Source organism: Drosophila yakuba, chromosome X (genome assembly GCF_016746365.2).
Source record: "Drosophila yakuba strain Tai18E2 chromosome X, Prin_Dyak_Tai18E2_2.1, whole genome shotgun sequence".
In the NCBI taxonomy this organism is placed as follows: Eukaryota; Metazoa; Arthropoda; class Insecta; order Diptera; family Drosophilidae; genus Drosophila; species Drosophila yakuba.
This window is the reverse complement of record NC_052526.2, coordinates 533,391-560,114: the sequence shown is the minus strand read 5'-3', so window position 1 is coordinate 560,114 and position 26,724 is coordinate 533,391. Positions and strand designations below refer to the sequence as shown.

General features: G+C 43.1%; 2 protein-coding genes and 1 long non-coding RNA gene across 12 annotated transcripts in view; 1 reads left to right on the top strand and 2 right to left on the bottom strand.

Annotated features, from left to right (window-relative positions):
- Window positions 1-13,264, bottom strand: part of LOC6523829 (protein sidekick) — a 63,079-nt gene extending 49,815 nt beyond the window's left edge. For 9 of the 10 annotated variants that reach the window (XR_005562111.2, XM_039377367.2, XM_039377385.2 and 6 more), the window contains exons 1-2: window positions 13,026-13,264; window positions 12,221-12,522 (exon numbers count right to left, since the gene is read on the bottom strand). Coding sequence is in view for 9 of the 10 variants with exons in the window: in XM_039377367.2 (XP_039233301.1) it covers window positions 12,221-12,386 (166 nt within the window). In the remaining variant the exon portion in view is untranslated. The remainder of the gene's footprint in view (window positions 1-12,220; window positions 12,523-13,025) is intronic. The other variant, XM_039377396.2, reaches the window with a different exon arrangement.
- LOC120322363 lies at window positions 967-11,401 on the top strand. Its single transcript, XR_005562140.1, has 2 exons — window positions 967-8,472; window positions 8,703-11,401. It is a non-coding gene; the product is annotated as an uncharacterized LOC120322363 (long non-coding RNA).
- Window positions 13,265-14,835: 1,571 nt separating the features above from the next.
- LOC120321385 lies at window positions 14,836-20,921 on the bottom strand. The gene is made up of 2 exons (XM_039373445.1): window positions 16,374-20,921; window positions 14,836-15,657 (listed from the first exon to the last, which is right to left on the bottom strand). Exons 1-2 carry the CDS (start codon window positions 20,323-20,325, stop codon window positions 15,581-15,583), a joined length of 4,029 nt encoding a protein of 1,342 aa, XP_039229379.1. The 5' UTR covers window positions 20,326-20,921; the 3' UTR covers window positions 14,836-15,580.
- Window positions 20,922-26,724: the final 5,803 nt, after the last annotated feature.

The window sequence follows — 26,724 nt, the reverse complement described above, 5'->3', positions numbered from 1 at the left end:
AACGTATATTTAATGAGGCGAGACATTTTTAATTGATGCTCAATTAAGCAGCAGCGACAGAGACTGCAGCGTCTGTTGACCGACGTCGGGGAGAGATGGTGAGGGAAAGAACAGTGTCAACAGTTGTGTGAGAGAGCAATTAAAAGGCTACTAAATACCAGACAGCTAGTAGGATAGTTATTACAATAAAATCACAATAAAATTCTTGCACAAAATGTATTCCAAACTAAAATTGTATTTTCCCTTACTCAACCCATTTACATATGATATATGTTCATCAGTTGAGATCTGACGCCTACGCTTTCTCTTCGGAACTACGCCCACAAAACCAATGTATCGTCACAGTTGATATTTGTTTTAAGTAAACCCGAATTAAATGAAGCGTAGACCACTGAAAACGAAGAAAATTGACAAAGCCAACGCAGAAATGTGGCAACTGGCTATACCCCTTACTCGTTTAGTTAGAAGGTATTTTAGTTTCGGTATTGAGCAGCTGGAAAAAGGATTTTCTGAGCTCATAAGTATCTTGCCTCCATATACACTTTGTTATATTTATTAATTTATTTACAACAGCTATTTTATTAGGTATCTTATCAAATAGACAACTGCGCGTGAACAGAGTAAGGGGTATCTGACAGGCGAGGCACTCGACGCAGCGTTCCTTCTTGTTTATGCCGGCATACGAGTGGGTGGTTAGAGGGCGTGACATGCGGTTAGACTTGCCTGTCAAACAGTTAAAGTTGCTCCACTCAAAAGAGCTTTTATACGAATTTTTCAAATGTTGCACATGATTTTTTAAAGACACCATGTTGTCGTGGAAGGAAAAATGCGAGGAATGACAAATTATTTCACAATCAGAGAGAAAAGCATGTATGAATTTGTAGCTCCAAAAAGGGCATGGCAGACGCAGGGGGAACGCAAAAAATATTAATAAATATAATGGACTTAAACAAAGTAAACAACATTTTAAATATATGAAGCGAAAGTCATTGGCCAAAAGTGTGTGTGTGCGCGGAAAACGAGTGGGGCATTAAAACCGAATAGAAATTAAATTCTGAAGCAGAAAGCAAGAAACAACAAACGAATTCAGAGCCAAAGCAAAAGCATAAGCAAACAAACAAAACAATTATAATAAGCGACCGGCGGGCAAAAAAACAAGGCGTGACAGCCAAAGGGAGAAGAAATTCGGAGTTTTCACTCAGCTGTTCCAAGGAACAGCTGGTATCTGGTATCTTTTTTAAATGTATTGCGCCACTTGCAGTGCAAGGGAAATTAAATTCTTATAGCACTCATAAAACCCACCACACTCCACACCTTTTCAGTGCAGAAAGACCAATGGCCCACATACAATCATCAGATGAACTTTATTTATTAACCAAGTGGCAATGCAGCCCCACATTAATATTGTTTCGCTGGTAAACCCCCTCCCTCGTCGCACCGTCACTGCTCTTTGGCTTTCCAATTCATTAACTTAATTTTCTTTGTCAGCAGCTGAAAAAATCACATTGGGGCAGGGCCATAAAGCAGTTTTCAATTTCAGCATTTAATAGGCAAAATATTTACTTTTTTGCTTGCTCCTATCAGAGACAAACCTTCCCCTTTGCTCGCTTTCTGACGCCGAAATTAAAAATTGAAATTGGCAAGTGAAGAAGACGGAGGGCAAATAAAAAATTGAACATTTAGCGAAGTTTGTTTTGGTGTCTGGTCGCTGGTCGCTGGTCTCTGGTCTTCTCTCTTCTATTACGATTAATGACTAAGAGAAATAAACGAAAGTTGCGGCAAGAAAATTAAGAAAAGTGCAGAACTGAGACTCCACTGACTCATCCACTTGATCTCGCTGACCTCGTAAACAAGTTTCACAATTTATGTGAAAAGTAAGCTTCTGCCTGGAAAATCACAAACAAATAAACAGTTTGAAATAAAAAGAATACGCTCATAGTGAAGTGTCATTTATCTGGTAGTCCCCTGTCATTCAAATTCCAACTGAACCTATTGAAAACTAATTATTCACTAATGGGCTTATCACTAAATCGCTTCTGCAAAACTTATCCATCCGCTCGAGCGAACAGACCGATAGAGTAAAACTTTGACTATAATTTGGACTGCTAATGAAGCCAGCTTCGATCAATAGGATGACCAATTAGGTACAGTGGGCACTGCCAGATACGCAAGTGTATATAGATGTTCACTGCAAAGTGAATGCAATTAAAAGTTTGCTCGCCCAATCGTCCTTTTTAGACTCCCACACCAACACATCAACACACAACACACCAACACAAACACACACATGAGTTAACAAACAAGCATACAAGTGCACAGGCAGACAAAAGGGCTTAAGCAAACAAATTTGTCGAGCGCCAACTTTTGCCTCAGACTGTGTGCAACTGGTTGGCAAGAGAGAAGAAATTCAAAGGGAGCCCCCACACACAACACACAACATACAACACACAACATGCAACACACATGAATCTGCCCCTCTTTGCGTTTTAGTTCGCCTGCAATTTATGTCAAATTAATTAAGATGATGCGCAATCAACAACAGCGAAGCAGAAACAAGCACAAAAACCGTGGAGTAACTTCACCCTCCAGTAACACCAACTATGTAATACGCTTTTTAGTTTGCTGACATTACTGTTCCCAGTTGCTCAGTTTATGGAAATGAGAAAATCCTTATTTTACCCAAGTATGCCCGAACTACTTTCCAATAAATTGGCTTCATTTACATGGCATATGATATGTGATATAACGAGTAGCCAAAGCACTGAACCAAGTCGGCATACCCGCTCAAAAGCTTAAAACTAAGGCAACATACAAGTCCGTACGTACGAGGAATGTACTTCCCCAGGCCCTTCCCCTTTTTCGCTGTGAGAGAGACCACTTAAACTTCGATTTAAAAGAGCTTGGCTTATTATTTGCCCCAGCCTTTTGCTCTTTGACAATTGTCAACTCACAATGTGCTGTTCTGGTAGTTGTACGGCATAGAGGCACAGAGACACCGCCAACAACAAGTGGAACAAAGAGTTGAACAACATAATTACCACATAATTATATAAGTACCGCGCCCCCAACCGCCCTTCATTAATAACTTGAGCCAACAAAAGAAATCATCGCAACGAAAGTTTAGCTTTCCTTTTGAAAATGGAGCACTTCGGCATATTGTTTTACGCTTCTTTTTTTCTTGAGCAACTGTCAATGGGATAGAGGGATCCCTGCAAACAGGAAAAATCTCTACAATTACCGTGATTTGAGGACGGCTCCGGCGGAAAATTCCCCAAAGGGAATATGAGAAATGCCCTGCATGCACGCAAGCCACAAATAACTCGAATAGTGGGACAAAGAACAGGCTAATTCGGAGGCTTCTCCTTTTGGAAGTGGCAGTGGGTGGTGGTAATGGAAATCTATTCCACTCGCTCCATTAGAGCCTTTGTTTCCCTGTCGAATTTAAAGTGATTGCTTTGTATTTTTCACGTTGGCAGAGACCAAGGGCTTACGTTTTGATGTTACCTTCGAGGCTATTTGCACGGGCTTTAAAGCCGAATGTGAGTGCCAAATGACTGCAATTGTATGCAAGATTATGATTACAATTCCACGGACATTCTATTTTAATTAACAATTGGAAACTGTTGAGCCATTTTGATTGATGCACTCGTAATGACATGTCATTCACCAGGAGATTAAAGGTCGCAAATCGATGACATCAATTCTGATAAGCAAGCAGATATTTACAATTATAGTATCATAATGATGAAATTCTAAAATAACATACACAACTGTTTTTATCCCCCATATTTATGGCCCACTTCAATACCCACTTCTTTTCAATGTTGCTTAGCATTGCATTGAACATGAACTTTCTGATTGAATTAAACCTGTCAATTAGGGAACTACATTAAGACTTAATGAGCGATTTCTGGTTTCAATGAAAGCCTTTTCGCACAGAAACAAAGAACTGTGAGGACTGTGTTTTGCCTAAAGTATCGCGCCTGCAGACAGTTTCCCCAATTTTCCCCAAAAGAGATGCATACGACATGAAAATGATGATGACAATTCATTTCGAGGAGTTTGGAATACCTTTTTCTGCTCATACACATAAAAAAATACTGATTAATGTTGAAAAGTCATTCGTAATTTTCATATACTAAACTAAAAAGGAAAAGGCCAATGCCTAACTCTATTATCTCTATCTCTAGTTAGCCAAAATCGTGCTGATACTAATAACATTTTCTTTCTGTGTACTACTTCTATTGACCATTTCCGCTTCTTGCTTGTGTAGCCCGCTCCCCGCTCTCTTCGCCAAAAAGCAGTTGGCAACAGGCAACAAAAGCGAGGAGGCAACACAACCAAAGGCTAAAACTGAACTGAGTCACAACACCAAGACCCATTCAAAAGAGAGAGATCAATATTCATGATTCATGCCATTGGCATGCATCTGGTTACCAATGAGTTTTGGGTTTGGGGTTGAGGTAGGAATGGGGGTGGGGGTTTTAGTATACAGGTATGTATGTACATATGTACATATATGGGCTGTTCCACCGGCTTTATGAGTTAGGCACAATTCTTCAATGCTTGACAAAGCCCAAAACCTAAAGCGACAGCATTTCCCATTTAGAACTCATTCCACATTTTCCCTGTTTTTTGGGAGCCAGGTTAAATCACCGCGCCGTTTTCCCCAGCCAGGCTAATAGCTAATCGCACGGCCAACATCCATCATCGATACTAAATTGAACATGGCAACTCATTCAACGCAACACGAATTCATAACCAATGAACTAATGAACCACTGAACCGATGAGAATGAACACACATAACACCCTGTTGGTGGGGACGAAGTTGTATTTTTGTTTGGAATAAAACAGGTTATGAAATTCCAGCGAATTTACGAATTTACGGTTTTCCCTAGCGCATAATCATTTCGCACATGTATACAAAAAATTGATAACGGACAAAATAAATTGAAAAAACAATATTTTTGTAATTATTCCTCAGCGGAGACCAAGCCAAAGAACCCAGAATAAATAATGGTAACGTAAACCAGTGATAAGCTGGGAATGACTGTGTTGCAACAACAATAGAAGAATAAATGTTGAAACATTTAAGCCAACACATGGGGCTCATTACAGGGGGCTGGGTGAAATGCCCACTCTATCACAATTTTTTCTAGGTTCCACCTTCGTATGTCAACAGTCGGGTGTGATAAGATTTTCTTTTTGTGTCCGCCCGATTGTTTTGCTGGATTTCTGGTGCTGGATTGTGTGTGCGCCCATTATAACACACATATTACGAATGGCTCCAGTATTCGGCTTTATTATCATTATCAGGCTCCTGCGCGCTTGCTATTATTGCATGCTATTATGATTATCTGCAACAGTTAAGGGTGGAGAAAGTATTTGCCACCTGCAGCGGGGCGGATTTGGTCAAAACAAAACGAAACAAAACCAAATGTAAGACTATGAGCAATGCTTCAATCTAGTGCCTCTAGTGCGACTATCAGATACCCGATACACAGCTGGAAAATACTTCAATTTAATTAAGTAGAATATAAGAATATAAGGCAGAGGTATATGAAATATTTGACCAGCAAAAGGGCTCCAATCTGGTCAACAGTCAAAGGAAACCGCAAAGGTGCCGCAGTGCAGAGAGGAAACCCCTTCCCAGTTAGCAAATCTCCGAAGATGAAGTTGATCGAAATGCAAACAGACAGCAACTGAGCAAACTTCACAACGCCGACCCAGAATGACTTCTGCTCCGCAAATAAGGAGGTGGGGAGATTCAAAGCCTAGTGGTACGTAAGTCGTTAAGTGGGGAGATTGGGGTTCTGACAACGTGCACAAGCACCGAAAAATACATCACCTCACATTCTTCCCTGTGCTACTGCTTGTTTTACCACTGTTGTTCACTTGCCTGGTTCGGTTCCCTTGCTCCCTATACATTTTTAAAAGAGTCAACAATCAAGGGTGCGGCAGCAGGGTACGGGGGGTTTTGGTAAATTTTATGTAACCAGATTCGAGTCCAGAAGAAGGTGATAAAGCAGCGCGCCGAGTGGAATATAATAAGAAAAGGGAACTCTACAGACGAGCACCTCGACTATCAAATACCCGTTACTCGCACTCCCCGTGTGAGCGAGATAGCGGTGGTTACAGGCTTCGCTCTACCTGTTACCTACTTTATAAAGAATCCTGTATACCCTCTTTCCCCATGGGTAGAGTAACGGGTATAATGAGTATGTGTGCGCTATAAAATTGGCAATCGCGCCGCAATTACAGCCCCTATTTGTTGGGTGCCAAGCTACATGGGCAACGCATGCACAGGTGTAGGAACGTGTGACCGCATAGTTAGGGCAAATAAGCGTTTTAGCGGCCCATAATGGGGTTAAGGGTTCGAAAAGGCGAGCCATGAGGAGTACGGAGTTAAGAAAGTATTCAGTATAAGACTGCATCTAAGACTGGCTGATATTATTACTTATCTGATTCTATTACTTGGTGTTCCTGTAAGTTGCCACGGTTCAAAACTAATGCTAAAATTAATGGAAAACCTATGGACGTTTCAAGTCACAGTCTAGTAGTGCCTCTCTCTCGCACGAATTGGTGGCATATTCGACATGGGGCATACTTTTGGTACGGTCGTTCGGAACGTACTATTTCTTACTTTCGGCTACCTGCCTCTGAAACTCCCAGCTCTTTCCTTGTGCCACATCGTCCCGGCTCGGCTCATTCCACGTAATTCGAGACGTGTGCAACATCGAGGCATGTGTGTTGTGTGTGCGTGTGTTGCAACACATGCCACACATGGGAGTGTGTTCCTTGTATCTGTGATTTGGGAACCCAAAAAGGTAGCCCTGAGAGGGCTGTGTGTGTGTGTGTGTGTGTGTGAGTGGAGTGTCTGTATGAATGCAGTCAAAGACCGGAACTCTCTAATGATAGCAGTTTTCTTCTTTTAGAATATGTCCTCTTTCTCTTCTTGTTTTTCTTCGTTGCGACGTCTTCTTCTCCGGTCTTCTGAATTTGTTTGTCTTCAACTTGCACCTGGCTTCGACCCGCAACTATGGATCCGAGCATTCCACTTCTTCAAATGAGGTTCCAAAGAGTTTTTATCTATTTATTACAAGAAATACATTAAGTCAACTTACAAAAATGCGATGTATAAAGCTATGCTCTTGGTATTAAATAGGGTATCTGCTACATGGGCCTACCCCATCTCAAGCGCTCTTTCAGTATGCAAGTCACATCAAAATGTCCCGACTGCTGCGGCGGTTACTTTCCAGCTTATGCAAATGCGCCCAGCGGAGGTAAGCACACATGCAATGACATACACTGCACCCAGAACCCCCCGCCACACCCCTGGGCCCCCTGCCATGCGATCGGCTTCGTAACCTGGCCTTGATCGCGCTGCTTTTTGCGGCCAAGAACCTCTCTTCGCTCAATCACTCGCTGTCTTCGTTGTACATCGTTGTGTCACCCCTCCAAGATGCCCCTTTGCCACACACCTCTGCAACTCTGCAGCTCTGAAATGGCGCGAAGGTTCTGGCCCTCTCGCATATTAATGAGGGAAGAAGTGCGGAAAATGCAATACAACTCTTCACAAATCAAGGTAACAATTAAAAAATAGCACTCAAAATCGGCAATCAACATTCAAAGGTGTGTCTTCGGGGGTGGGATTATTAATCAGCGACCACTAACGGCTTCATTAGAAGCCACAAAAATATTCCTTACCAAATTTATAAATAATTCATTATTGACCGTTTGGAGAAACCATAGAGAAGCCATGCACTTATTGAAATGCGTGGCAAGCAGAGGGAAAACGTGGGTTCGAAATATTACAAAAATGGACTCCACAAACATTTGCTGTATCTGGTATCATTAGATACGATTAAGCACACTGAAACTCGATGAAACGGAAGGTTGAAACAGGAGTATCTGTAGTATTCAATTACACTGAAAGATTATATTGAAAAGATTTTCGTTGCGAGCCAATATTAATTACTAGCATTAATTGGCCATATTTTGTGCCAGCTTGAAAACAAATACTTTCAAAAGTGCCGGATGCAACTAACTAACTCATATTTACCGTCTCCTTCTGCCAGTTGAAGTTGCGTACTTGCTAATTTTGCAGTTTTTGATTTTTAAACACTTTAGAAAGTTTAGCAACTAACGCTAAACTTGCTAAAACCGTTTTAAGGCCACTCAAAACGAAGCATCTACTCATGTTTAATTTGCTTCATTTCGGGATCGTAAAACTGTTGCCTTATTTGTCGCCATTTGCCAGTTAAAATTTCAAACTGTGCGAGACACATTTGACTTTTGGGCAATCAATCTATCGTTCTACGGGGGAGATCCCCAAAGGGGGGAAAATCAGCGGGAAAGCGGAAAAGCGGGAAAAACTGCAATGCGGGAACGGGAAAGCGGGTGCTTTGTACAGGAATAATGCTCCACATATGCTGGTCAAACATTGTCCCGCTGGTTGGAATTTGGCAGTGTAAAGCTTTCCCCCATTGCCTTTCCCATAAATCAACACTATTCATTTTTCGATAGATCACGAATAATTGTTATTGTTGTTATTTATGCTCCATCTCTTTTGCGGCCACTGGTTTTCGGTTGTCAGTGTTTATTTTTCGGCGTTTGGCCCCTCAATTTCATATTCACAATGCAAGCCTCTGCAAGCCTAATTTGTATTAATTTCTACATTAATCAGGGCATCTTTTTTAGGAGAGGAGCAGCGAGAGTGCAAGGATAATGCCAGGACGAACAAAAGCCCTCATTCGGGGACCGATGGCTATGATGGCTCCGATGGCCATTTTGTGGGTCAATCAATTTTTGACGCATTCGAACAATAGGAGGACGGATAAATGCGATTTATAAAGTGCGGTCGGTCGGGTGCATTCGTTGTTAAATTAGGCGTGTGCTGTGCAATGCGGACGTGTATTGTGTATTATGGCAATTAAATAGTTAAGACTCTTATGGAAAGCACTCTGCTATTGGCCATCATTAGCTGAGGAATCAAAAATCGATCCCTTAGTTTTAGCCTTGCTTCCCCCTGTCGAATTGGCATTTTTCCTATATTGGAGAGAAATTTGTTAGCTAAAGGCGCTTACTGGCTTATGAAATGCCAATCCAAAAAGCAAGCTTGTTAACGGAAAATGTGCAGTGGCAAACGAAAGGAGATTTTCAGTTCGTTTCCGAGATTGTGTGGCAGGAGCAGCTTGACAGGAGCAGGACATCGAGAATGTGTCCCGCCGCCAACCGCCCCCCGCCCCCAAAGAGAGTCGGTCGACAAGCGAAATGGAAACACTTTTCCCAGCCATAGACACTGGAATAACAGTAACAGTATAATATCATGTCACCATGCTGATGAATATGACCACCCAAACCCTTTCATCTACCAAAAATATGCCAGCAAAGGAACAGCAAATACGAAAGGGAAATGCAGCTGAGCACTAATCGAATTTCCATAGATGGATGTGCCCATTGCATTATTAAAGACAGATCGTTCATACACCTAAAAAAGTATATATATATAGTTGCTTGTGAAAAACAGTAGACAGCCAATTAATATGCTCATTCAAGCAGTGGTCGCTTTATGATCACCGTTGCCTATTGAATATCAGACTTTCGCTTTTGATGGTGATTTTTTTGGTTTATTTTTCCGCTTTTTTTGATCCGCTCTGTTTACAGCACTCGAGTTTAATTGACTTGCTGTTATGAAACGCACTGTGCATCTCTGTTTACGTTATAGAGCCGCATACCCATACCCAGGCATCATCATCATTCGCTCGCTCTATATTGTTTAAATTACATATTTCTCTCGTTCACAGTCAATTCCCTTGAACAATCTTTATAAATTATTTCGCCGAGCTCCCATCTGCTACTCTTTTTTGTACTTAACTGCTTTTTTCGCGCCTTAACCTTCTCCATTCGCAACTGAAAAACAACAATAAGCGACACAAAGAGCTTAAAAAGTCATTTCATGTTCGTTTCTCGGTCGTTTTCATAACTTTTGGCGTATTTAGGTTGTCTTTTTGGCTTGAAAAACGATTTCGTTGCACTGTTAACTGTTAAACTAATGTCACGAGTTAATGAATAGCTAGTGGGAGATATGAAAAACAGGTCCTAAGGCGCGACCCAACCCCAAGTTGAAGCCAATAATGAAACTGTCTTCGGCTTTGCTTTTGTTTGCCGTGTAACCCGAGATGATGCCAGAAAATGTCCATGGGAACCTCAAACTAGCCAAAAAAGATGCAAACAAAAACGGAAACCTGGTCATAGGGTTTTTGCACTACAAAAATCAATTGATGTTGCTTTTCAATGCTAAATGATTGCGAGGCAAACCAAAACTTTAAAAAACCATGAACTACGCGAATACGAAACCAATATTCGAAATCCTCTGCAAAAACATTGATTAAATATATTTAGTTCGTTGACAAAATGATGATCTTCTGTGTACGACTTGGCCAAGGAACGAGAGGAGTGAGGAGGGGATGGAAGGCGGCCAACAAGTGCGGAAAGACGAGGCGAAAGAAAAGCAGCTGGTCAAACAATTTGCATATTCAGATTCCAGATTTCTTCGTCATGTTCGCTATATATTTTCCGTTTCCCAGGCAGACAAACAGTTTGACATCAACTACACTGCAAAGTGGGCGGGAGGAGGCGAAGCACCTGCAGTGGGCGGGCCGAATATAAACAAAAACAGAAAGAAGAGCCGCCAGACACACAGAAAAGCAAAGCAGACGGAAGACGAGAAAGCGCACAAAATATTAAGCTAATTCAGCACTTTCCACGCTCGGTTGCAGTGGATACCCCAAACTTGCACCCACCGCCCATCCGCCCAACTTCCAAGGTCATCGGATTGCAGTGAGTGGAAACCCAATTATCGCAAAAGTATTTATGCACATGATCAGCGTGGCTTCCATTGCATTGCTTGATAAACTGGAGACTTCCCATTAGCTGTAGGTTATCAAAGTGGCAAGAGTTTGCTTGTAATATGGCTTTTGGTGCAACGCAAATCTTCGGCTGACAAGTATACTCTATAAAGAAAAGGATTTACTTTGCTTATGTGGGCTTGCAACTCCTATCTATATAGAGTGCTATTTGCGGAACCCACGGAATTATGGAATGCATGCAACGCCCCCGCAAAACCGAAGGCCTTCAAATACAAACAGCAACACAAACAGAGCCTTAGGGTCTCTTTGTGGCGACTCCGTCCTCCCCAAAATGTATGCAACTCTGCCCCATAGACTGTTTAGACGCCCCATTCGCGAGCTGCGAATCGGAAAATTGTTGATTTTGTATTTAATATTTAGTTTGCGCTATATTTGCTATATTGTTTGGATCCCTAGCCGCGGGGGCACGGAACTACTGTGTAAACAAATCGCGGCATTAATAAACAAATGCACGGGGCTTTGGCGAAACAATTGTTTTAATTAATAACTGATCGATGACAAACACGGGTTTTATGCTCTTTGTGAAAATGTGCTTTAGAGTATATGGTATATGGTGGTATACCGAGAGCTGAACTCAAATTCAAATTATATCGCAGTCTTACGTGCCGTTGCAGCTCAACTCAATTATCGTTAATCTGGAGCATCTTTCAAAAATGCAAGTGAATGGAAAAAAATGAAAATATTTCACAGTGCAAAAAATGCAAGCAAAAAATAAAGAACGAAAAGAATTCTTCACTTTCTTGGAAGGTAATTCAATGCTTTTTGTGCATTTTTCGGAAACGGAATTCTGAAACCGAATCTTCGGTGAGAACATTTTAATCAGCAAACGTTTCGGAAAACGTGATTATGTGGGTAAAATGCTAAATTCATAATATTCCCACACTAACTGCAATAGTAAATGGAGTTATTGCAAATCAATTTAAGCTAATAACTAAAGTACTTCTTTCTTACTCCAATTTATCGACTGGAAATTGTGAATAAGCTTGGTTTATTGTGCATTCACGTAGTGAGAATGTGTGTGTGAGTTTGCCCCTTCAACTCTTGATTAGCGGGCAAAAGAGAGCAGCAAAACAGAAAAGCGAGTAAGTGCAGCCGATTGATCGTTCGAATTCAAATTCGAACGCGAGGGTTTATCGGCCTGCCTTCTGTGCGGCTCTTCTTGTTTCGAAATTCCCACGGCTGTTTGTTTTGTACTTGTTTCGTCAAAAAAAAAGAAGGAGAAGAAGAACCAAAACTAGAGGGAATGCAAAAGAACAAGAAGCGTAGAGAAGAAGACGAAAAACTTACCCGCGTAACAAAAAAAGCAGCTGTCGCAGTAGCAGAGCAAAAGCAACACTGCAAGCAGCGACGCCAACTGCGGCTGCGACGGCATCTCGATGGCTGTTGTTGCTTTTGCTGTTATTGTTGTTTTTGGACGACGTCGACGCAGCGACGACGCCGCAGATTTGAACATTTGTTGTTGCCTTTTGGAATTTGTATTTCTTGTATTTTGCTTTATTCTCGTTATGTTTTCTCAGCGGCCTTCCTTCGCTCTTCTAGTTTTTAGTCAAAAGTCTAGTTTTAATTACACATCTCTCACATCTTTTTGGCTAAAACATAAAATATACAAAAGCGAATGAAATTTTAAACGTCACTTTTCGAGTTTTCTTTGTGCCAGCCATTCGCGCACACACAAACACTCACACAGGCACACCTGCCACAGGTAGAAGTTAAAGAGCGAGTGAGCGAGCGAGAGAGAGGGAGCGATCAAAAACGAATTGAGGGAGAGAAAATAAGAATGCAAAGGCAAAAACCGAAAAAAAAAACACCTCTCTCTTTCGCTCTCACTGTTTTGAACCCTTTTTTCATTTGGGGCTTTAAGACCGGTTTTAAAACTTGTTTTCACATGCAATTCTTGCACACAAACACACACACTGGCATATATACATATATTCGTGGCTAAGAAACAATTGATCAAATTTTTGAAACAAACAAATGCTTATTTCATGTTGCCTTGCTCTTTGGCGGCATTGCTTCACACAAAACAACAGTAATGAAACAGAACAAAAACCAACAAAAAACGCGATCGTTGCGAAAGAGACGGCGCGCTTACTGCTTTTCTTCTTCTTCTTCCTTCTGGACACAAATTTGTTCTTCCTCCTGCCACCAGGGTTAGAATAAACCGTTCGGCCAACGCTTAGCACCACAGCAATTAACAATTAACAATTAACTCGAGGGTCCGGCAGGCACAAGTCGCCATTTGTAGTCGCTGTCGCTAAATTTGCAACTCCCCGACGAGCAACCGAGAGACAACCGTTCACTACGCGCGCACAAAACGAACTGCGCTGCTCTGTCGCCGTCGCTGCTGCGCTGCGCTGCTGCTTCTTTCTCGTCTCCGCTGCTTCGCCTCTGCCGACGACTCGCACAGTGGGCCGCGTTGGCTGGAAAACCGAAGTAGGTGGCGCAACCGCGGAGCGTGCCAGTGTGTTGTAGCTGGAAATGAAGCCTTTAGGCGCAAAGAGCACAAACAATTAATAAAATAACAGAGCTAATGGTGGTTACTGTAAATAATCCTTATTTCTTTTAGCAGCTGAACTAAAATGTACCAGGGCTCAAACATGTTATCGGCTGCAACTCAACATGCCTTGGCAGCTCAACTCAAGCCACAAACATGGCAGCTGCGCACCACTGTGCAGTTTCCTCTCAAATCCAGCGCAAAGTCACTCGAAATGGGCAACTTCACTCAACTTTGAGCAGGCTATTTTGAGTGGCATCCAATTGCCGTTTGATTGGCTAAGTTGGAAAAGAAAGCGCACTAATTGTGTTTTGTATTACAATAAAATAACACTCAAAACTAAAAAAATTGCACTAGCATGGGCAGAACGTGCCGGTTCGTCTTTTAGGGGGAACTTTGAATAATAAAGAGCTACAATAATATGTATAAACAATTAGTTGACAGAGCTTTAAGTGCGACGCCTGCAGACTTGGGCCCCTGGCAGTCGAAAATTGCAGTGTTTTGAGTGTTTAATGGAAAATGCATGTACGTGTATGCAAGTATGTAAATAAATTCAGATTAAGCCACCCCAATTTTGCTCCTCCAGCGCCTTTTATTTTGGCGCATGCATTTTTTAAGTGTATTAACAACACATTTTGGCTAACAAACTTGGCGTTTTCTCCGCATTAAAATTAAGCATGTGTGCACACCAGAGAACTGCAAGAGTGGAAAAACCGCTCATTTATGTCTCGGAAACACCCGGGTGTCTGGTAACATATTACTGAAAACGAAGTAGATTATGCCCAAAATCTGTAGATAGACTCCTTTTTTGCCTACATTTTACAAGAATTTAAACACGAAATAGACACTTCTTTTTTATATTATTATTTGCTTTGTTAAAATTTTAAATATTTGCTTTCCATATTTCACTTTAAAAATGTATAATTTTTCTTTTTAAAATTATATATAAAAAAAAACAAGCAGCCGCAGCCGCAGGTACTCACCCCTTTCCTCAAGCTCTTTCCACGTCAGAGCTGATAGGTTGTATCTCCTGGAAAATAGCTAGCTCAGGCACTTCCTCCAGTAGGTCGAAGGCACCTTATTGATATCCTCTGCTGCCACAGAATCACTGCACATCTCACAACCACTCACATTTAGTATTTAAAAAAAAACATCGAAAAGGTGGTTTGCTTATGTAGGACTTTTGAGAAGCGCAGAGAAGGGCACCTATATTTTGGTATTATTTAGTATTTTATAGTATTAAGTATCTAGTATTATTTAGTATTTAGTATTTAGTACTTAGTATTATTTAGTATCTGGTATTATTTAGTATTTAGTATTTCTTAGTATTTAGTATTAGATTTGAATAGTTGTGATGCCTCACTGCTTTGACATCATTGTAATGGGGTTCGCAAATAAGAATCATATATACACTATTTAACTTCATTTATTTCTTCATATACAAAAATCACGTCTGATCGCTATGACCGCAAATTACAAGAGAGAAAGAAAGAATACAGTTCAGTTCAATTAGCATCGATATATAAAATGTTAATCCGCTGTTAAGACAGCTGAAGCACCGGGTGACTCCGCTCATAATCCGTACATGCCGCCCGCCAATGCGTCGTCCAGCATGAAGGCTCCTTGTGATTCTTGATCCGTGTGTTGATCATAATTATGTTGAAATCGGAAGTGGACAAAGCTTTGTGATTGACCTCTTTTGAATGCCAGATTTCGTCTTTAATGTAACCACTCTGACTAGCGAGTCCGATCCAGGGTGCAGTTCGACGACTCGGCCTATAGTCCATTTAGCTGGTGGTAGATTATCATCCTTTATAATGACTAAGTCGTTGATGCTAAGATTATCTTTGATTTGGCACCACTTTGGCCGAGTTTGCAAGTGTGATAACCAATCACGAGACCATTGAGACCAGAATTGTCGCGTCATGTGTTGTTGTGCGAGAAATAGTTCACGCAAAGGCTTATTATTCGGCCGACCTTGTGGCGGTGCCAGTAGTGCGTCACCAATTAAGAAATGTGCTGGAGTTAGTACTTCTAAATCGTCAGGGTCGGCGGTTAGCGGGCAAAGTGGACGTGAGTTCAAACATGCTTCAATCCTGATCAAAACTGTAGTAAGCTCCTCATACGTCTGCTTGTGGCTGCCGACGATCCGTTTAAGATGATGCTTCATTGCTTTCACGTTTGCCTCCCAGATGCCACCAAAATTGGGAGAATATGGAGGTGTGAAATGCCACCTTGTCCCATGTTGACATGTCGATTCGTTTAGGGCTGCCTTGCAAGTGATGGGCTGGTTAAGCGATGTACTCGCGCCAACAAAATTTGTGCCGTTATCACTATACATATGTTGAACTTGTCCTCGACGTCCGGTGAATCGCGTAAATGCTTGCAGGAAGTGCTCTGTTGAAAGTCCAGTGACGGCTTCCAAGTGGACCGCCTTGGTTGCTAAGCATATAAAAATGGCTACATAGCCTTTGTAGGTGGTTGATCCTCGTACACGCGCGGCTTGAAGTTCAATCGCACCAGTGTAGTCAACTCCTGTTGTAATGAACGGACGAGTTGGGGGGTTGACTCGATGTAATGGCAAGTCACCCATCAATTGCTTCGCTACGACTGGAGCTACCTTAAAACATGTGACGCATTTCCGGATGATTCGCCTGACTGCTTGTCTGCCTCTGGGAATCCAGAATTTGTAGCGTATGTGAGCCAGTGTTAATTGAGCGCCGCCATGTAGAGTGAGCTGATGAGAGTGTTGAATTACCAAATCTGTAAATAGGTGACAATGAGGTAATATAATTGGATGTTTTCGAGAAAAAGAGAGATTTGAATGCTTGAGACGGCCACGAATCCTCAAGATATTGTTGTCAAGAAACGGTGTAAGATTTGAAAGTGTGCTACGGGGTGGTAACGGCTTGTTCCTTTTAAGCGCTTGGATGTCGGCGTGAAATGTATCGGATTGTGCAAGGCGAGCTATGCAGCACAGGGCCTCATCCAGCTCGTCAGGAGAGAGTGATCCGTGACTTCGTTGTGCTCGAGCATGAGCATTGTGGCAGAATCGTAACATGTATGCCGTGACACGTAGCAGTTTTGTATACGACGAGAATCGGTCAATAATAGAATCCTTTGTGTCTGACAAGGTAGTGAAGGCTCTAATTTTTATGGATTTGGCCTCCAGATCCCGTTCTTCTGGATTGAGCAATTGTGATTGCGTGTTTGGCCAAATATTGTGTGGTTTGCATAGCCAGGATGGGCCATGCCACCAAATATCAGGTATTTGGCTCGGTGGTAAGCCTCTGGTTGCGCAATCTGCTGGGTTTTCCGATGTGTCTATGTGGTGCCACTGAGCCGCTGAGGTGTGGTCGAGAATGTAAGACACTCGGTTGGCTACAAACGTTTTCCACCTAGTAATGTCTCCTTTAATCCAGTGCAGAACAATGGTAGCATCGGTCCAGTAAAAGGTAGATATATGTGCATTGGTCCATCGGTTATTCTCCAGCACCCATTTGGTGAGTTTGGTAGCTAATACTGCACCGCATAGCTCAGTGCGCGGTATTGTTAACGGCTTGGTTGGCGAAATTTTTGATTTTGCGACGATGAGCGTTGTATAGAAAGTCCCATCAGACTGTTGGGTGCGTGCATACACTGCTGCTGCGTAAGCACTGGAGGATCCATCGCAAAAGGTGTGCAGTTGTATCTCACTACTAAATAGTGGCGTAAATTTGACGCTGCGTGGTATTTTGATCGTCTTAACCTTCATTAGTTGCTGTCGAAATTGTTGCCATTTGACGGCAATGGTGTTGGGAACTGGCTCATCCCAATCCAGTGATGTACTCGATCCGTCCTCGCGATATTGCTTCGCTAGTGTGATTTCTTTCAATATAATCTTTGCTGAAATTACAACTGGAGCGATTAATCCAAGAGGATCAAATAAACGTGCTATGGTCGATAGGATTTCTCGTTTTGTTATACCGGCTGGAGTATTTGCTAGTAATTTATAAGTGAAGCAATCTTGCTTGGGCAACCAGTACATACCCAGTGTTTTGATGGTGTCCGCATTGTCCCAACTGAGGGATGTCTGCTTGCATCGATGCTCGAGAGGTATCGTTGCCATCAGATCCTGGTCATTACTAGCCCATTTTCGTAGCTCCATGCCAGAGGATTTTAAAGCTAGCATAGTTTGCAAACTTTTCCGTATTGCTGCCTCTTGTGAATGATCGCCTGAGAGAATGTCGTCGACATATATCTCATTTTTGAGAACGTTGGATGCCATAGGATATTTTGTCTGTGTGTCTTCAGCTATTTGATGGATGACTCTTATAGCTGTATAAGGTGCAGACGCTGTTCCAAACGTGACGGTAGTTAAGCAATGCTGTTTGATGACTCCATCCGCCGCCCGCCATAAAATCCTCTGGTACTGCGTGTCATCAGGGTGGACATTGATACAGCGATACATTCGTTGTATATCGGCAGTGAAAACAAACTGATATTGTCTCCAATTCAAGAGAACGGCTGGCAGATCATTTTGCAGCGTGGGACCTACACATAGTACATCGTTTAACGATCTGCCATTTGAGGTCCGGGCCGATGCGTCAAAAACGATACGTTGTTTTGTGGTGAGGCTTTCTTCTTTGAAAACTGCATGATGTGGTAGCACGCATGATGCAACATGCCGACCGTAGGAATCCGTGGTTATGGTTGAGTTTTCGCTCGTCTCTGCCAACGTGATTTGACCTAGTTGAAAATATTCTTCAATTCCTTTGCAGTATCTGATCCATTTGTCTGGGTCCCTTTGAAGGCGCCTTTCGAGTTGAAGATATCTGTTCAGGGCGATCTGATGAGATTTTCCGAGCGTCATACTGGGGTCAAAGTTCCTCTTGAATGGCAAACGGACTTGATAACTGCCGTCTGGTTGACGTTGATGGGTCTGCTTAAAGAAAGACTCGCACCATTGATCTTCTTTGGAGAGCTTTGGGCGTTCTGGAACTGATTCTACCTCGCAAAATACCTTAAGCAGCTCTTCGGAGTTTATTATGGCATGATTACATCGAATGTGGCGTGTAATATGCGTGTTGCCAACATTGCCTAACAGAACCCATCCGAGTTGAGTATTCTGCGCTATGGGTTCGTTTGGCAAGCCAATCTTAGTTCCAGGTAACAAGAGTTGTGCCATAAGGTCGGCTCCAAAAATGATATCGATTCGCTTGGATCTATAATAATAGGGGTCTGCGAGCATGAGACCATGGATATGACTCCAGTTTCCTGCTGGAAAACTTTGACTTGGCATGTGTGATGTCAACGTGTTCAAAACATAAGCATCGTCGACCTTTAACGAGAAATTTGGGTTAGTTGCTGTTTGCACCGAACAACTTACGATGAATTTGCAGCGTCGTCCTGAATCTTGACCGACTCCGGTGATTGAAGTGCGAGTTGTGCTTCGGGAGAGCTGGAGAGACTGTACAGCATGCTCCGAAATGATAGTTGCTTCCGATCCTTGGTCAAGAAGCGCATTTACCGTGGCCTGGCATCCTGTCTGTGTGTTACTGAGTACAACCCGAGCTGTTGCTAGTAGTACCTTTCGATGAGTCATAGATGAAGTTGTAGTTGACATGCACTGTAGAGTCGGCTTGGCATCTGAACTGGCTGCTGAACTTTGGCATGATGTCGAGGAGGGTATCAGCGTTGGCTGTGTTGCTGGAAAATGTAACATCGTGTGATGACGTTGACCACAATGAAGACAATTCTTGTTGCTGGGGCAGCTTGCTTGTGTGTGCGATTTTCCCAGGCAATTGAGACACAATTTTGCCTTGCTGGCCACTTCCTTCCGTTGGTAGCAATCCATTGAAAGAAATTGCGGACATCTTCGAAGTATGTGTAAGTTGCCACAATGATAGCAAGCGGACGCGGAAGCACCCGACCTGGTGTGGGCGCTGTGCACACGCACGCGTTTAGTACCGTCTGAAGTTTCATTTGACTGTTTCATGCCGCTGCACGCGTTACGGCTTTCAATAGCGTCTAACGTAACAAGTCGATCATTGAGGAACTGTTGCAGATCTTTGTATGAAGGAACGTCAATCTTGCTGCCCAGATGATGCTCCCAAGCTGTGTGAGTGTCTTTGGGTAGTTTGGTTGTTAGATAATGAGTCAACCAAAAATCTCCTCCCTGTAGTGGCGCCTTGACGGTATTGCAAGCGGCAATGCAGACGTTGACTGTGCTAACCATAGACCGTATGTCAGCAGATTTTTCTTTCGAAAGATTCGGTAAGTTGTAGAGCATGTTCATGTGGCTGGCGAACACAATTCGTGGGTTGTTATATCGTTGTAGAAGTGTGGTCCAAGCGACTTCATAGTTTGCTTCAGTTAAAGCGATTTGGCGAATGTCGTTGTCCAGGCCTACTGGTAATGCTTCCTTTAAAAAATGGAACCTTTGAATATTATCCAGACGCTCATTATTGTGAATTAAGCGTAAAAATGCATCATGAAAACTTGGCCAGTCCGCGCAGTTGCCAGAGAATTTCGGAACTGGTAATTTTGGCAGTGGTATCCGTACTTCCTCTACATGTGTTGTTATTGTAGAGTTAGCTGATTCGTTGTGCGTCACTGTGCCTGGATAAATTCGTTTCTTTTCTTCGGCCACGAAACAGTAAACTTCCATGCCCAGGTCTTCGAATTGGCTGATTGTATTTTGTTGCTTATACACACTTTCTTCGTATTCTGCCATGCATATAAGTGTGTGATGCGCCTGATGAAATTCTTTGTTAAACTCGTCGATTTGATTCAAACGTTTTTCGAAATATATTTCCGTTTTCCGCGCACTCGAGTCTTTTTTCACATTACTGAACAAGCGCTTCAAAGACTCAATGCGGTCAGTTTGAACTCGCACCAGTTGATCAAATTTCGACATTGTTTATACTGACGTTGCTCCACTGTATGTAATATGCACAAATGCTCGTATGTTATCGGTGTTCTTCTTTGACGTCTTGTTTTTTTGAGTTGGCAGAGATTCCGGCAAATCTAACGGAATCGAAGGGCAACGGGACTTAGCTCTGTCGTGATGAGAGCGAGCGCGAATGTTTGCGTATACTGCTCTGTCGTGATGAGAGCGAGCGCGATAGAAAACGTAGGCACGGTGATTTATCTGGATGAAGCCGACCACGAAGATAAAATTGCCAAACAGCTTTTAGCAATTATTAATTATGATTCTTATGAGCAAGGTTCCCCTCATGGGCCACCAATGAATAGTTGTGATGCCTCACTGCTTTGACATCATTGTAATGGGGTTCGCAAATAAGAATCATATATACACTATTTAACTTCATTTATTTCTTCATATACAAAAATCACGTCTGATCGCTATGACCGCAAATTACAAGAGAGAAAGAAAGAATACAGTTCAGTTCAATTAGCATCGATATATAAAATGTTAATCCGCTGTTAAGACAGCTGAAGCACCGGGTGACTCCGCTCATAATCCGTACAAGATTGTTGGTGGCAAAACACCCAGGTGTTTGTTATCGCCGCAAATAGAGTGTCTACAAACACCCGGGTGGCTGACACCCTGGTGCACACACACACAAAATGTATGCAAAATGTAATGCAATTGTAAGTTGTGTGCGTGTTTTCCCATTTCCCATTTTCCTCATTTCCACACACGTCGAAGAAGAAGCAGCCATCACGCAGAGAAGGCTGCGAAATAAAATGTGCATTTCAAAATGCACTTAAAAATTGTTGTCGCGCCGTCCTGTGAGTGAGTGTGAGTGTTTTTTGGCGAGTGTGCGAGTGTGTGTATGTGTGTGTGTGTGTGCGGCGTGTGTGTCCCGCCAGAGGTCACAGGTCAACTTCGTCGCCTGCCAATTAAAACTTTTTATGCGCTGCGGCGGCTCCACACACAAAACGAGCAGTAGAAACTGCCTTCCCAGAGATGGCAATTCTCCATGTGGGATACTAGTGTTTTATGGAACCAGAAGCAGAAACAGAAACAGAAGCTGGCAATAATTTAAATCGAATTCCCCTAACGCGTTGGCCTTAAATTCGAATTTCGAACCCTGCAATTGGGCACATGCTTAAATGGGCCTTGAAATGAGTTTCCATAATTATGTCGCTTTCATCGACAACTGAAAATCGGGAGTTTTCCGTCACGCAACCATCGCCACAGGCCACACACACACACACACACACACACAAGACGGCATCGCAATTATGAATGCGATTCCAGTTAATTAAGAACACAACAATTAAGCGGCCGATGGAAGCATTTCCGAAATAATCACTTTTTAACCAAATAGAGTTCGCATTATATGCGTATGGTACCAAGAGGTCAGATGGGCAACACTTTCGCATTACTAAATGGGCGGAGTAAGTTTATAAAGCCGATCCTCATATGGAAGTTGGCAGTCGGCAAGGATGTGGAACAAATGGCCAAAACTAACTCGGAAATCTCACTCAACTTCAGCCACGCCCCCCTTGGCCCACGCAAGTGCCGTATTGTTTTGAGTTGGAAATTTTGTCGTTTGCGCAACAAGTTGGAAAATGTGTGGGTGTGGGTGCAGCCATGTGGTAGTGTTTGAGTGGCGCTTTCACTCCTCCACTTTCACTCCTTTGTTTGCCCGCCTCACACGCACACACACATGCACACTCTCAGGGAGCGCAAATCGGAATCCAGGCAAAGTTTCGCTTGGCCATCGAATGGCGAAAAGTGTTGCCTACCTTTGAGGGGTGCAATTTCACGAGGGCGGGGAAGCTTCCAGGATCAGCTTTTTAAAACTAACACGGCTTTATTACGCTAAATTGAATTAAGACAGCCTTAGCATTTACATGGCTGTGTAAAGCAGCTCTGGATTTAGAATTGTTACTACAAAAAAGCAGATACTCATCTTCGTTCTATTACTGACTTCTCCGGTTCGTGTCATTGCAATTTGACTCTTCATTATAATGAATTTCCCAACCCAGCGGCGAATAAATAAAACTTAATTATGCCTAATTGAGTTAAATGATTAACGGGGCATTTCACTCCCCATTTCCATGTGACCTGTGATCCATTCAATTTCCACATGGTCAGTCGATTGGTCAGTCGGACATGGCTTAACACTCAAATTGATTTGAAATGTGCTTAAAAAATTATGCTACACACCGACAACAGCACGGGGCAGCAACAAAACGAAAACAAAATCAGGTGGCTCGGTGTGTGGGTGAATTGAAAAATGGGAAAAATGGCAAATGGGAAAAAGCTGCACCGAAAGAAATGGTATAGCAAATATATATAGAATTTCTAGCGCGGCTCAGGGTATCATGTATTTGTAGGTATCTAACAACAAAAGCGACCTGTTAGCTGACTTTAGCTTCAATAATTTATAACAGTAGTACACATAAGATTCGACCATTTGTTTCTGTGTGGTCCTGTGCAAGCGCAATCAAATGCATCCGAAAAAAACAAATCACAACCGGCCAACCAGGACCACCTCTTCGACCCCCTCCGAACCCCGGCTGGCCAACCACCCACCTTATTCCAGCCAGAGTCAGAGTCATAGTCATAGCCCCACGGGGCTTTGGTGTTGACAAGCTCGTTGGCAAATCACACAAAGTATGCAACAAAAACGAACGAATGCCCCAACACCGCCAGCAAAAAAGTCGTGAAAAGAACAGGGAATTCGGGGTGAGCGATGATAACCGCCTTAGTATGCCCTTTCTATTTCGACAAAGTAAAGGTAAAGCTGGAATTCCAAGGTTTCATTACGAGCGTATTACTCTGCTCTGCGGTTGTGCCAATGCGAGTAGCAACAATGTGATTTGCATGATGTGTGTATGCGTGTGTTCTAAGCTGACTTGGACTGGTGGGCTAAAGTAGCGTATGCGATTGGGATTGGGATTGTCAACACGTACTGTGAATTGAAATATCCAAAGCTAAGCGGAGAGAAAGGGCATTGTTTTCATCCGGACGGACAAGCAGCTGTCAAGTTTATTTGCGCACGTAAAATCCATCCGGTTGGACCACGGACCGCAACTGCAGCCACGTACCGCCCCCGCCCTCGTCCACGACTCCTAAAATCGCTAGCGGGAGCCCAGGCAATCTGGGGGGGGGGGGGGGAGAGTGGCTGGCGGAACACGAGCGCAACAAGTTCTAGCAGCAGTCATTCCAATCCAATTCCGCTTATTGTTGTTGCTGCCTGTTCTCCGGCATTTGCAAGTTTTGAAAACCTCCCCGCCAAGCGCCCCCCTTCCAGACCCCCCTCCCTGAAGTTCGTGTTGCCAATCAACACCTTTCGCCTCTGGCCCGCCGCCCACGGTCATGCCATTTTGACAGCGATATAAGCCAGGACCTCGCGTTATTGGCATTCGCCAATCGTCGATGTGGACGCAGGCTGCAGGATGCAGGATGCAGATGGAGACGACTGCCGACGCGAAAGGAGACGCGGATGCGGTTGCGGATGCTAATGCGGATGGCGGCGCTGACTTGCGGACACGGACTGTTGAAGCGGCCACGAATATTGCGTCTAGTCGAGAATGTCTAATATATATACACAAAAATGCAAAAATCATGGTCAGAAATTGAAAAGAAAACAATTTTTAAATACAACTTCCATTTTGAACATAGTGCGAAATTCATATCATCAAAAATTGCAAAAAATGTTTGAAAGCACAGGAAATTTAATTACGAGCTCAACGAGGTAATTATCAAAATACTGAATGTTCGAATGTTCTGATCAAAATACTGATATTTATGGTCGCAAAATAACAGAAAAGCGGTTATTGGCAAAAAATCATCATCAAAAATTGGAAAAAAAGTGAAAATAATAGAATTTTTTTTTGAAAAAACAATTCGATTGGAAATTTAATTACGAGCTAAACGAGGTATGCCATTCCATATTTGGACTAATACTTCGAATGTTCTGTTCAAAATACTCATATTTATACTCGCAAAAACACGATTTTCGGCAACAATTCAAGAATCGTGGTCAAAAATTGAAAAAAAAAATTTTTTTTTAAATAATTTTTTTCTGAAAACACAGTTCGATTGCAAATTTAATTACGAGCTCAACGAGGTATGACAATCCATAATTGGACCAATATTACCAATATGTTCTGATCAAAATTGTGATATTTATAGTCGCAAAATAACAGAAAAGCGGTTATTGGCAAAATATATTTATATATATATAAAAATATATAAATATATTTATATTTATAGTCGCAAAATAACAGAACTCCGATTTTCGGCAAATATCATCATCAAAAATTGGAAGAAAAGTGAAAAAAATGTAATTTTTTTTTGAAAACACAGTTCGATAGGAAATTTTATTACGAATTCAACGAGGTATGACATTCCATATTCGGACCACTATTTCGAATGCTGTGATCAAAATATTCATACAGTCGATGCAGCAGCTTGACTGTGGCATCCAAAAGATTGGTATAACCTGGCCTTTTTATGGGGCACCAGATTCCAGGGATTCACTGACTTCGTAAAAGGTGACCCAGACACCCCAAACTATTCAATTTGTTTCAGTGCGAGCTTATTCCATCAAGCACCTACTTGGCGGAGCTAATGCGACATTGCGTGGGCGGCAGACGCAAATTAGAAGGGGTGAGTCCGGAGGCCCAGGACCCGGTGACCTGAGCTCGTAAGTGGTGGGCGTGGTCCCGGGGGCGGGATTGCCGAAAACTGAGGTGTCGATGGCGTATGCTGTATTGCGGAAATGCGTACCGGATGTCGGGAATTGTTAGCCTGGCACTTAATCGATTAACGAAACTGCAGCACGACTTGCTCCGGGGACTTGGCAGCCATTACACGGTTAGTGACTCACCACTTGAGATGTCGAAGCTGCTCCACACGAGAGTTTTCGATAATCGCCCAGTTAGTTGGGGCTTTGTTGGGAAATAAACTTCTTCTGCTTGTAAAACTATTATTTTCCTCGTTTAATTTGCCCAATTTGATCAAAATGATTAACTAGAAAGAAAAGGCTACTATTCTATTCTATCAGCAAAGTTCTGTAGTTTAAGCCCAAATCACTTTATCTACAGGCCAAGCTGGTTTAAAGTATGTATGCATTATATACGTTCCAGAATCTTTATTAAATCCTTTATGAGTTGCCAGCGCTGCCCATCGGAAACTTGTTTTTCTTTCCGATTAACTATCGCTCAGGCTTTTCCAGGCTAAGGATTTCCCTTCTATGCCGGCAAGGAGGAGGAGGAGCTGTTTGCGGTTCGACCAGGCGCCTGCTGCATTGCGACAAGTTGGAGCTTCTATCAACTGGTGTCCAATTTGCTATGGACAGGTAAAAATGGCAAAGCGCGGCGATGTAAATCAGGAGTGCCGGTGGCCTCCTCCTGCCGGGGATTCCCAAAGGACTCGTTCTGGTCAGGGGCAGCCTGTTTGGCCATCAGCAAATAGCAACAGCAATAGCAACAGCAACAGCAAAGGCAGCGGCATTGCTGCGCACTGTGGCATTGTCTTGCGGCATGCGACGCGCACAGTGGTGCGATGTCAACGAAATCGCACTTAAGACTTCGAATGCAGAAGCGATTGCAGTGCGAAAAGAGTAGAAATAGCATTGCGTAACTAGACTTTTGAGCCCAAAGGCCTGAGATATCCAGTTCTTCAAATATTGCGATTCTCGAGCGACTTCTCGAGCAACTTGGCTCCAGAGTCCGCCCTCCGCTGGCGATTGTCATTGCCACCGTTTGTCAATTATGTTTCGCATGCAGTTGAGAACGTTGCATTTCCGACGCCGCCGTTGCTACCGGCCAATGTCGAATGGCGACGTGGCCGAGAACAAAAGGCGGCCAAAACAAAAGGCACGGGGGACGGCGGCATCTACCCCTTCCGGGGGGCACGGGGGTAGGGGCAGGAGCAGGTGGATATGGCAGCCTTTAGCCGAGCAGCGACGGGTCTGGTCTTCGGTCTGAGCCCGGGCATCCGGAAGTTTGCGCTGACATTCATTACCATAATTCACAGCAGCTTAAAACATTTATGTGGCTGCCGCGCCGAGCTCTCACAGACAGCCCCCATCCTCATCCCCAATCCCCCAATCCCCTGAGCCGCCCAAAGGCCCCCTCCTACCCCCCCTCCCTTAGGGCGGACGCCTCTGCTGCAGTCCGTTGTTTGCGTTTGGATTATATGCGGCGCATGCGATGAGGGATAACAAGAGAAGCGTGCAAATTTGTTGCACTTATTTCAACTGCTGGGAAATCGCCCCTTCACCCCCTCTGCACCGTACCCCGGATACAAGTTTAATAGTTGTATAGATATATATGCTTATTTTACGACTCACATCAAATTCCACAGTTGTGTTTGTAGCTTCGCCCA